Here is a 12,985-nt window from a genome sequence, read left to right as displayed (position 1 = left end):
TGTGTGTGTGTGTGTGTGTGTGTGTGTGTGTGTGTGTGTGTGTGTGTAAGAAAAATAGTCAACAAAAAAGAGACCATAAGTTCAAGAGGGTGTAAGAAAGGTCATGAGAGGTTTGGAGGAAAGGATCATGGGAGGGTTGGGAAAGAGGAAAGAGAAAAGGGAAACTGATGTGATTGTTTTAATTAAAATCAAATAATAAACTGAGAATGTATAAACATCTGCCTACTTGATATTTTGTATTTCATATTCACTCAAAACATACCTGTTGTTCACTTCACTATCTAGTTAAAAGCATAACTCTGGAGTGAGACTTCTAGGATTCATATTCTAACTACTTTTCCCCTTATAGTTGTGGGATTTTTGACCTCCTTTTTAAACTTTACCATGCCTCACCTACAAAATAGGCATAATAAACGTATATTCTTTGTAGAATTTATTAAATTCTACAAAAAAAGATTAGCTGCATAAAGATTAACTGCATAAATACAAAGCACTTATATAGGACTAAAGAGATGGCGCAGCAGCTAAGAGGTCTTGCTGATTTTGCAAAGGATCTGGGTTTTATTCCCAGCACCAACCTGATGGCTCACAAACTGCTTCTCCAGTTTCAGGGGATCCCACAGTCTCTTCTTGCCTTCATGGGTACCAGGTAGGCATGCAGTACTCATACATTCCTACCAGCAAAACACTCATACACATAAAAAATCTTTTTGCTAAATGCACATACTTGGCATACAGTAAATATTCTATTAACATTATCTGTGAATGGGCTATCACGTTATCTGTGAATGGAGCTATCTCTCAGCCTCTGTGTGGAGCAATTTATAACTGTCCCCTAGTTCCAGCTCCAAAGGGATATCTTTGTTCTCTGCAGGCAGCTACACTTAATGTACAAATACACCTGTACACATGTATGCATACACACACACAAGTGCACATACGTACACAAACAGAATTAAAAATAAATTTTAAAATGATCTATAAATGTGCCACACAGAGGATTTTAAGCACCGAGGACACCAAATTTAAGTATTTTACATGTGTTCTCTATTTGTATTCAATCAAAACAGGTGAAGTTACTGATATCAAAGATTTGAAAAAGATTTGTATGAGTTAAGGAGCATGCTGACAGGCATGTAGCTACAGAGTGGGGAGTGCAATTCACACTCCATGTCTTTAGAACAGTACTCTAGTCAATTCCTATGCCACAATAGCTCATTACCCTATAGAAGCTAGCATACAAAAATCAAAAATGCAATTATTTGCTAAATCATAAAGTCTTCCTTTTCTGCATTCTTTATGAATTTTGTAGGTCAAAAAAATATCTTGGTATCAGTCTACATATTTGCCTTATGATTGGTGATAGTTTGTAAGCTTGGACTTCCTGATTCTTGATATACATACTAGCCATAAAAAGATAAATACACAAAACAAGAGTGTAACACTTTGTAAACTTTTGTGGAAATTATTCACATCAGTGTGTGTGTGTGTGTGCATGTGTGTGAGTTTGTAAATAGATAAATACAATCAGCTTAATATAATGTTACTTGTATATTATGTTTTCAGGGATATCCATTTGATATTGGATAACAAATTGGTGTGCTTTTTGCTGGGAAAGACCTGTTACTGTCCTTATTACTTTTCTATTGCTGTGAAGAGACACCATAACCAAGGAACCTTCTAAAATAAAGCATTTAATTGAGGGCTTGCTTACAGTTTCAGAGGGGAGGGTGAGTCCCTGATTATCATGGCAGGGAGCATGGCTGAAGGCAGGAATTGATACAAGAGAGTGATAACTGGGACTGGCTTGGAATTTAGAAACCTGAAATTCCACTCCTCAGTGACACACATTATTCAACAAGACTGCAACTCCCAATCCTTCCCAAACAGTTCCAACACAATAGACTAAGCCTTGGCATCCACAAATGACGAGATTAAAATCATTAGCTACTATGTGTGGCTCCAAAGCTCTATATTTTAATAATAAGATATAATATCTATTTTAAAATAAATATTTTAAGTGTGTTTTATAGAATAGTTATATAGCCAAAATTTTGTAGTTAGTCTTTTTAGTTATTTTTTATGATTTTTTAAAACAGGGTCTCTTGCAGCATGGTGTCTTCAAGCTTACTATGTAGCTAAGGATGACTTTGAATTTCTAGTTGTCCTGCCTGCACATCCCAAATATTACATCTGCAAGCTGCCACAGGAAAAAGTGCCACTTTTCTGCACTCTGCAAAACATGTTTAGAGCCTAGACCTGGATTCAGATTACTTGGTCTTGAACCCTAGCTCTACCACTGACAGGCTGTGTAATCTTAGGCAAGTTATTTTAGATTTTTGTGCCTCACTCTTCTCCTTTATCAAAAAAGGATGATATTAATATGCCTATTTTACAGAGTTGCTGTATACTGTTAAGAACAAAGCCTTTAGCAAATTACATGTACTCAATAAATATTATTGCTACCTTGATTGTTTGTCATTTTTGACATTTCACAAAAATACTAAAGTTCCTTTGAGCATTCAGTATAATATATAGTTCTGTCCTTTAAATACATAAGTTTTAGAAGTTATTGAGGCTGTCAATCAGAAGCTTTTGATGGGTAGATGTTTGGTTCCAGAGTAAGTGGGCAAATACAATGCTTAAATCAGTTACCCTACCTCTTCCCGCTCTGAAAGTTCTGTGATTTATTCTGAGAAATTTGACATTTTCTATTCTCTAACTTTCTTGCCTAGAGTATGACAGGAGCACAATAACTTTTTATTTCTATGCTGCATTACAGAGTAATCTTTTTGAAGACATTTTAAGTGACAATTAGGATCCATGTAAGTTAGAACTCACCAGTGTTCTTGGTGTGAAAAATAACTAAACTGACATAATCAAATTAATAGATATTATGTATTCATAGTTAAGTTTAAATATGTGCAGGTTATAACAGCTAAGATACTCCTTAATCCTCTGTCAGTACCTGACATATTTCCTATCATACATGTAAGATTCGTAGTAATATAACAAGTAATGCTAAAAATGTCTTAGAGTGAGCGAACTATACTAGATAATAATTTGAGAAAATAATTTCTCAAGTGAATTGAAAGAGCCATATTCTTTATGATGCTGCATATAGCAATAACATAGTACATAAAACTAAAAACTGGGAAATAAAACTATAATCTTAGTCGAATTTTGTTGTGTAAGGAGTGTTTTCATATATACAGTAATAAAATAACTGATATCATTTTCTCTATAGAACTACTTTCTTCTCTCTTCTTCTATGGATAAAACAGTCAGGTTATGGCACATTTCTAGAAGAGAATGCCTTTGCTGTTTTCAACATATAGATTTTGTCACTGCCATCGCTTTTCATCCAAGAGTAAGTAACCATTTATACACTCTTTGTCATACTAAAAGGGAAATGAAGGAACTTGATTTTTGTGGAGAACAGTTGAGACTACAAGATTAAAAAAAAAAAAAAAAGAGTTAGTAGCCACATAATGAAGAACAACTTAAATTAGTGTTCGATTCTGCTTTAGAAAATGTTCTGTCTAGACTGGCTGGCCAGCAAGCTCTCCAGATTCCACTTGTCTTGTCCTCTGCCCAAGCACTGGGGTTACAGACTTGCTACCATACCCAGCTTTTGTATAGGTACTAGGGATCAGAACTCAAGTCCTTCTTGTTGGGTAACAAGCATTTTACCCAAACAAGCCATCTCCCCAGCTCTTGTTAGTCTTAATCTTGTTGTTTCTTGTTTACTATCTTTTTGAGATTAGGGCTCACTGTATTGCTCTAGCCTCAAGTGATCCTCCTGCCTCAGCATTTTGAGTAGCTGAGGCAACATACATATGTTGCTGATCCTGGCTCACATTATTTTTCTATTTTATTTATTTTCAATCTAGAAAATCCTGTACAATCTACTCTTAGAATCCAAGTATTTCACCAGGTGTGATGGTACTTCCCTGGAATTTTGAGGCAGGATGATTGCGAATATGAGGCCTGCCTGGGCTACATTGAAAGTTTCAGGGTAATGTGAGATGTATAATGAAACTTGGTCTTGAAAAAAAAAGAAAATAAAGAGAAAGCAAAATCTCTCCACTTATTGAGGTAGCAATACAGAAAGGAAATACTAGGGTGGAATAGTTTTCTAGTATTTTATTATTGAGGTCTCTGTTCAGAAAATTATTTTTTATGATTTTCTTTGAAAACCTGAAAGCTGTAGTTCAGAAGTCTCACTGACCTGAAGAGGTTTTGAGATGGGCTGGGGAAGAGCATAGCCATGTCATCATTTTCTTAAATAATGTGATTCTACTCTAATGTTACCTGGCAAGAAAGTAACAAACATGTAAGCAAAAAATAGGAAATTGGAGACACAAGCTGATAATCCCCAGGAATGTGTACCATGTACATATCATCCATGATAGGCTTCAGAAGTGACTAAGAATAAGAAGTGTCTTATATGAAGAAAATGTCCTGATTATTAATATGTAATACTTGTGTTTATGGGGGTGGCAGCTGTAATGTATATATGTGCCCTCTTACCTTATTTTTTTTGAGACTGAGTTTCTCACTGCACCTGGAGCTCACCAATTTAGCTAATGTGGTTGGCCAGTAAGCTCTAGGGTTCTGCCTGTCTATGGCCCCCAGCACTGAAGTTACAGATGTGTGCCCTTACCATATATATGTGTATATATACACATATGTATACATATATGTGTGTGTGCTGGGGATGCAAACTCAGGTCCTCACATTTTACGAACTGAACCATCTCCCAGCCCCTAATATGTAATTGTTACATTACCAAAATTTAGTCCAGCTGAGTGGTAGGACTAGTTTAGTTTACAGAGGATTTTTCATCTGTTGTTTTTAAAAAACTAAATCCCAATCATTTTATTTTCCCAGTAAAGACCCAGGAGCCAGATTTTGGGATAAAAGCCTGCTAGCTCAGAGAGGGAGAGAAAGAACCCAGCTGAACTTCCTACTCAGCTGACATCCCATCCAGAAAAAACCTTTTTCTGTTCAGCTCACATTCCAGAAGGAAAAAAAAAAAACTTTCCCTCCTTCTCCACACTGTCTTAAATACCCATCAACTCAATGACCCTTCACCCTTCATCCTATTTCCTTTGCATCTCTCTATCCAAACTCCAGACTTCCTCTCACTCTCTATGGTTTTTCCCATGTTCACATCCTGTCAATCTGAGTGTTTGTTTACTCTGCCTCTTGACCTAGAGTTAACTTTATTTTTAATCCTGTGTACAGAAAGCTTTTGGATTAAAGGTGTGTGCTAGGGCTGAGCCACACCACAAGTACTTGTTTACAGTAAACAGAAAGCTCTAGGATCAAACACTGAACCATATTATAATTAGAAACAGGTTTTTACAGTTCACAATCTTGGGGTTCACAATGGGATCAAATATTCAACCTTGACTCTATTGACATTTTTTGTTGTTTGGAGAGGTATAGATGTTCTGTCTGTATATTGTAGGGTAGTTAGTAGCACTTCTGGCCTGTACTTACATGGTAACATCCTCTCTTATACCATATTATGACAATCAAAAATGTCTACACACATTGCAGTGTACCTAGGATAGGGCCAGTTTCTCTAGATATAAAACTCCTGGTCTGCAGTTCTGTATAAGACTTCCTTACGAGCAGATACAGTATGTTGTAATTGGTATTAGCCTTGTACCCAGTGTTGCACATGACTAAGAAATAAAAGCATGCCCAAAGTAAGTCCAGGGTGAAGTAAATTAAAAAGCTGCTACCCACTTTATCTCCCTTTTGGATTCAAAATACAGGTTAACCAAGAATCCTGTTTAAGTTTATACTCCAGAATTTCTTAAATTTAATTGATTATAGACATTATTTCATGTCATGCATTTATATTACCATCCCTACCTTGGAAAAGCAGTTTGAAGATAATGATGAAGTGACTCAGATCCATTTTTTCAACATGAAAGCTGATGTGTTTAATTGTTGTCTTTTTTTAGTACACAGAACGATGCTAGCTTGAAGACCAATACTTTGTGGCTATGTGCAAATGTAGTTTACAGATAGAGCACTTGTTTTCATTCAAGAGGCCCTGACTTGATGCCCTAGTACTGAGCCTTCAAAATAAAAAGAAAATAACAGCAATGAATACTTTTCAAATAAGATCTCACTTTAGAATATCATTTCTCATCACTTAATGCATTAATGAGCTTTCCCTGATGTGAAAATAAAACATTTTCTTTTGCCACCTTTTTAGGATGACAGGTATTTTCTCAGTGGATCACTGGATGGAAAGCTCCGCCTATGGAACATACCTGACAAAAAAGTAGCTTTATGGAATGAAGTAGATGGTCAGACAAAGTTGATCACAGCTGCCAATTTTTGTCAGAATGGCAAATATGCAGTAATTGGGACATATGATGGTAGATGTATTTTCTATGATACAGAGGTAAGACCCTTGTGGTTTTAGACAAGTTATTTATATCCTCTGGCCTGTAAAACAGGGCAAAAAGGGTAATATCTGAAACGTGGAACAAATTATCTTTAAGGTTTCTTCTAATTCTAGTATTTTTAATTTATGATTTTTTTTTTAGCATTTGAAATACCATACACAAATACATGTACGATCTACTAGAGGACGCAACAAAGTTGGAAGAAAAATTACTGGCATTGAGCCCTTACCTGGAGAAAATAAGGTACTGTAGAGTATTCAAAACCATCTTTCTCTAGGTATGGATTCTTTAAAGTTGGCTTTACTATCTGGGCAAGAACATAGGAAAATATTGCTGTTGTAGTTTTGCTGTTTACTTCCTTTTTATGTAATACCCTTGGTATTATGTCTTAATTTAGATTAAAAGATGATTTTTTTTTTACCTTGCTTTTGGTTTACTTTTAGATACTGGTAACCTCAAATGATTCCAGAATCAGACTATATGATTTGAGAGACCTATCACTGTCCATGAAGTATAAGGGTTATGTCAATAGCAGCAGCCAGATCAAAGCAAGTTTCAGGTAAATTGGCATTGAGAAACTCGTAAAAGTCTGGCATTTCTTCACTCTCTGTTTTCCATTATATGAGGTTTTTCAGTCTTTACATTTTTATAACTGTTTTCACCTAGTATCATCATCATATGTTGCTTACTTTGCCTACCTGTAAGAAAACTATCCCTCTTTTGCAAATAAAGAAAGCAAAACTCAGAACATAAATTATTGTCCTAAAATCATAGTTACTTAGACATTTCTTAGCTCGAGAATGTTTACTTTTGAACTTTTATGTAAGCTTTTAAGAGATGCCTCACCCCACTACTAGCCCTACACACACACTCTCTTATCCCTCTAGGTGCAGGAGCTAAGAAAACATTTTATCACCCTTAAAGCAACATACCTTGTCATTGTACCTGTACTTGTCATTATTTGAACTCTCAGTTTGGGATCTGTAAGCTCTCCTGAAATAGAATTAGCTGCTCAGGTTTTTTTCTTTCTAATCCTCCTTTTGACTCTTCTCAAAAATCTATTCTTTTCTTTTTGAAGTACCCAGTAATTACCCAGCCATTCAACTGATGAAGTATTCTGTTATCCATTAAGTCACTCGTTCTCCAGAATAGATTAACCACCATCATAGTTACCAGGGCTTTGATGAAAATACTAATATTAGTAGAGTCTTGGTTAGCATAATGAGGCCCTAGCTTTGGTCCTCAGCACTAACAATTAATGTTCAAACTGTGAACATAGCTAACACCTCTGTGTCTGAAAAGATTAGCATGGTTATCCCTAGAGATAGTATAGTTGTTATCACAGTGCTAGAACAAGTGAGTAGCAATGAGCAAAGAGCATCAGAAAAGCTTGGCTATGCATCAAACCATATTCAGGATTTTCAGAATGAGAAGATGGCTCTAGTTCTCAACAGTCTCTCTCAGGTGTTGTTATAGGTAAATTAAGAAGCACTGATAGAAGGAAATCTTGATCTTTTTCTGTTTATTTTTTGACCTGTCCTGCTCAAATATAGCCATGACTTTACTTACCTCGTTAGCGGTTCAGAAGATAAATATGTTTATATCTGGAGTACTTACCATGACCTAAGCAAGTTTACTTCAGTCAGGAGAGATCGTAATGACTTCTGGGAAGGTATTAAAGGTAAGCAAATGCAGCTTACGTATATATGTACCTTATTATAAAGGAGTAGAGATTTGTTGTAACCACACTATGCTGAAAACATAGATGGACATATTTATGTCTTTCTACTATGCCATAATTTATAGAATAACAATAAATTCATAAGTTACAACATTTTTATTGGCTGCAATTTCCCAAGAAGTCCCAGTTTCCTTTGGTAGATGACCATTGGCCAACAAAAGTTCTTTTATCCCAGTATTTAAAAATTTATTACTTGTGTGGGGGTATTGTGGGAGGTATAGTTCCACACATGACACAGTGCAAATGTGGAGGCCAGAGGACAACTTTGTGGAGTTGGTGCTCTCTCCTTCCCCCTTTACGTGGGTTTGGGAGATCAAATTCAGGTCTTCTGTAACAAGAACCTTTACCAACGGGGCCATCTCACTGGTTCTTTTGTTCTAACTTTAATTATGAATATTAGGTTTCAAATTACACATTGCACATGGCATAGTAATTAGTAGCTTATAGAGTGGTTAAAAAATGGTTAAAGAAGTCACACATTTCAAAGATGCCTTACTGGGGCAGAGAGAGATAGATTATGCAAAGAGAGACACTGAGGTAGTTAGATAAGATATTAAGGAACATATCTGAAAAGCTTCTGGAGGCTCAGGAGAGCAAACTCACAGCCAAATTATAAAGGTACAAGGCTGAGAAACAGGTGACAGGCAGGCAATTCAGGGGACACTTCAAGCAGAGAGGACTAAGGTGAGCTGACGCTTAGGGGATAATTGTGTGTTCTCTGTTTTTTACATAGATCAGGTGGTCAGATTGCAGTTCACTGGGCTGGTAACTATTGTCATTAAAGTGATAGGTTCTATCTTTTCATAGGGTCCAAATAAGAGTATCCACCTTTTGATGTGTTCACAAAATTCTCAGACTCAGTTTTTTTCTGATACAGTTTTAATAAGCCCTTGTAGTCATATGCTTCCAATCTACTTCGATGAGTTAAAGATTCTACCTTTGTTGTTTTAATAATCACGTAGAAGTCTGTGCTTGTAGTTAGTGCTGTACCCTGGTGGTGTTTATGTGTGCAAATAAGATGTAAAGTCTTCCTACTTCTGCATTTCTATTCAAAATGGAGTCAAATGCTACTAGGTACTATGGAGCAACCCAAAGCAAGACATGTAGAAACTTGGAGCAATGCAGAGCTTGGTCCTCACAGATACACAGGAAGGTTAGCAACTATAGCTGGTTGTGTTGCATAGCTGACTATTTGATTTCCCTATACTAAGGAAAATTTGGTCCTGGCCCAAAATTTGAAAAGTTATGGAAGTGCAGAACCTATGGAAGACAATTTTTAGAATGTATCTGTGTTTTAAGTTAGTCTTATATGTTTAAAAGATATTTTTCATATTCTTATTTTTTAATTGATGCTTAGTATAAAATTTCTCAGTTATCCTAAAATAAATATTTTCCCAGCACATAATGCAGTTGTTACGTCAGCCATCTTTGCTCCAAACCCAAGTTTGATGTTATCCTTGGATTTGCAACCTGAGAAATTTGAAGGGACTGATAAAAGTGAAGATGCTGAAGTTTTGGATAGCACAGCTACGGGTAGGTGCCTGTGTTTTATTTGTTGTGTGCTTTTTTTTTTTCTTTTTCTAGCAACCTACGGTAAGATTTTCATGCATGTAAAGAACATATCTTGTGTACAACATAGCAGTTGTGAGATAACCATTTCAGAACATTCTAGTAACATCTTTCTTGCAAGTGTTACATCTTTAAATTCATCTAAGAATTTTGTAAAATTGGAAGTTCATCATCTTTATAGGCAGCATTATCTGCAGAGAAATCAAAATGAGGGCCAGCAATGGTTGCTTAGCCAATAAGGCCTCTGCTGCCAAGCCTGACCCAGTTGATTATTCAAATGAAAGCAAGGTGCTTTTGCTTTCTACAGATGCCTTTCTTCTTGAATTAGGTAGCTATTCACAAACAGCAGTTTGTATCACTTGTGGCATTTGCTTTGATAATGAGTAGTAATTTTATTTGTTTCTTTGCTTGTTTTGAGGGAGGACTTTAGTGTGTAGTCCTGGCTGGCCCAGAACTTGCTTTGCAGACCAGGCTGCTCTTGACTTCACAGAGGTCTGCCTGCCTGTGCTTCCCTGTGCCTGTGCTGAAATTAGTTTCAAATATTTAACATGCTCAGAATAGGAAGTGAAAAGAAACTGTCAAAAGTAAGAGTAAATGTACCAAATATTTATAGAAAAATATTCTGTACTAGTCCTTAAGAGTGTAGTTAAGAACATGAACTTGTGGACCAGTTAATAAAGAAAATAAGCTTGTATCAGGTAATTCAGTCATAGAATACTTTCTTAAACATTTCTGTGCCTGCAGACAGACCTTTTAGAGAGCTATGAAATCACAGCAATCAGTAGGATGTATAGATGGCGCTGTTTTGTTTTGTTTTGTTTTGTTTTTGTTTGTTTTGTGTTGTTTTGTTTTGTTTTGTTTTGCATTGTTTTTTGAGACAGGGCTTATGTATGTAGCCCTGACTGACTTAGACTTGGCTGGCTTCACACATCAGAGACTTGCCTGCCTGAATGCTGGGACTGAAGATGTGCACCACCATCCCTGGCTTCAGAGGGTGCTTCCTAAAGTACTTGAATTGCTGAAAAGTTCTTAAGCACTTTCAATTAACTGCACCAATAATGTCGTTTATACTATCCATTCCACTTCATGTGCTATTCTGTCTGAAGAATATTCTTAGAAATAAGGATGAATTCCAGCCTAGCACTTCTTTTAACCCAAATCATAATCATTAAGCTTTTACTAAACACCTACTTAGATATAATGTATAGTATATTTTTTAAAAGCCTTCTCAAAACTGGACCACATTAATAAGGTCCCATAAACTCTCTGGATCCTTTTTGGAGAGGCATAAATTTTAATAGATTATTTTCAAATTTTGTATCAAAATTGTACCTTAAGTATATCTAAGATTAAACTGGTAACCCAGGGTGTGGGACCATAAAATGAAAACAGTAGCCGTCTTTCTTTATTCCTGACATTTGGTAGTTTGGGCTTTCCTACATTACTTCCACCCAGGTTTGGGGTGATCTGGCTTATACCATGCAATAAGAATTAAATGCAATGTAATGTAGTAGTGTCATCCTGGAACTCAAGTCTACCTGGAACTCTCTATGTATTTAGGCTGGTCCCCTCTAACTTTTTAGTGCTGAAATTCGGCCACCATGTCAGGAAGTATTATTGAGTCATCATAAAGAATTTTTATCTTCTTCTGCTTTTTTTATGTCTCTAAATCTTTACTACTGCTTCACTGCTTGCATTTAGGATGTGCTGGAAGGACTATAAGAAATGCTCAAAGGCTGACAAGATGGTATTAACAAACCTAGAGTGAAAAAGAAAACATTTTATCTTACTCATCCTGTACCCAACTTTTCAATGAAAATTTAAATTCCTCTATCCTAAGTAATTAGTTCTCCTAATTATTTAATACATATTATATATTATATATACTCAAGTTAGTTAACATGGAATTTGTCAAATGCTTCTACACAACTGGAGAATACAAATGTAAATATTTTGGCCATTCGGTGTAGCCACGTAAATCTTCAATATGGACCATAAAGGTAGAGTGCTGTCAGCATTTACAGAACAAATGTATGTACTCATTTCATGGTAGTTTCAGTGTGTCAGTGGTAAAGCCAGCCTTTATTGATCTCCTTAGAGATCCTTCTTAGCAACAGACTTACCCAACTAGTACATTCTACCAACATTCCAATCCTGGGATTGAAATGTATAATTTAGAGGCCTAAAATACCTTCAGTAACTTAGGCATTCAGGCTCCAAGGAACTGTAACATCCCTAAGACAGGAAAAGAACATCTAAGTTAAGTAGAGTGTGCTTTAGTCTGGAAGAAAGGTACCATAGAATGTAAAAATTCTAGAGAAACCTAAAACATAGACAGTTGGAGAGGAACTTCCACACCAAACATAGAAACAGGGTCATGATCATAGAGTAACTGTGGCAAAAGGCTTTTTAGTCCTTTAAAATCAACTAATAATATCCTTTTTCCTGTGCTTTTCAGGAATTGTGAAGACAGATAACACAGAAGTTCTTCTCTCTGCTGACTTCACTGGAGCAATCAAAGTGTTTATTAACAAAAGGAAAACTGTATCTTAATTTGAAATTATATTTAAAATAAACATCAGTAAGTTTCTGTATGTATCAGAAATGAGAAAAGTATTGTAGTGTTTCAGGCTAACATCCTTTTTTAACTTTTATTGAAAATTGTTCAAATATAATATATATTTTTTGAAAGGCAGTGTTAGTGATCTAGGAACTTCTAGACTGATAGACTAGAAAAGAATGTGGCTAGATTAACATTGCCAAGCATAGAGTTTATGTTTTGTTATGTTTATGTTTTGTTATATAATTATAAACATGCACAGGTTTCTGCATGAAAAGATATTAATATATTAATCACGTGTGCGTGCCTTTTGGTTACATGCACTAAATCTAACAGTTAGATTATTTTCGTGGCTCTTTTGGCCTCCTACTGGGTGATAATCTTATTTCTAGCTCTAAACTTTTTTTTGCACAAAATTTTGTTTTTAAGAAACGTGGTATCTTTTGACTGAATTATTGTTTTGAAAATTTTATTTAGGTTTTCGATAGGTCAATAACCACGTATAAATGGTTTTTTATAAACTTCTCAATTTGGGGACAAGATTTTTTGTGATCTAAATTGTCGATTTATTCTTTACTTTGTATGTGTGTTTATATATATATGTATATGTATACACACACACACACACACACACACATATATATATATATATATATATATATATATATATATATATATATA

At 35.5% G+C, this 12,985-nt stretch overlaps 1 protein-coding gene across 2 annotated transcripts in view; it reads left to right on the top strand.

The window, feature by feature from the left end:
- The window catches only part of Wdr44 (WD repeat domain 44), a 111,183-nt gene extending 98,250 nt beyond the window's left edge, over positions 1–12,933 (top strand). For both annotated transcript variants that reach the window (XM_055604987.1, XM_055604988.1), the window contains 7 exons: positions 3,248–3,370; positions 6,239–6,430; positions 6,576–6,677; positions 6,878–6,993; positions 7,988–8,115; positions 9,574–9,708; positions 12,203–12,933. In XM_055604987.1, the coding sequence (XP_055460962.1) occupies positions 3,248–3,370; positions 6,239–6,430; positions 6,576–6,677; positions 6,878–6,993; positions 7,988–8,115; positions 9,574–9,708; positions 12,203–12,297 (891 nt within the window). In that variant the 3' untranslated portion in view covers positions 12,298–12,933. The remainder of the gene's footprint in view (positions 1–3,247; positions 3,371–6,238; positions 6,431–6,575; positions 6,678–6,877; positions 6,994–7,987; positions 8,116–9,573; positions 9,709–12,202) is intronic.
- The last annotated feature ends 52 nt before the right edge of the window (positions 12,934–12,985 follow it).

The sequence above is a fragment of the Psammomys obesus genome, unplaced genomic scaffold (genome assembly GCF_907164565.1).
Source record: "Psammomys obesus unplaced genomic scaffold, mPsaObe1.curated_primary_1811, whole genome shotgun sequence".
In the NCBI taxonomy this organism is placed as follows: Eukaryota; Metazoa; Chordata; class Mammalia; order Rodentia; family Muridae; genus Psammomys; species Psammomys obesus.
The sequence above is the reverse complement of the archived record's forward strand: the minus strand, read 5'-3'. Positions and strand labels throughout refer to the sequence as shown.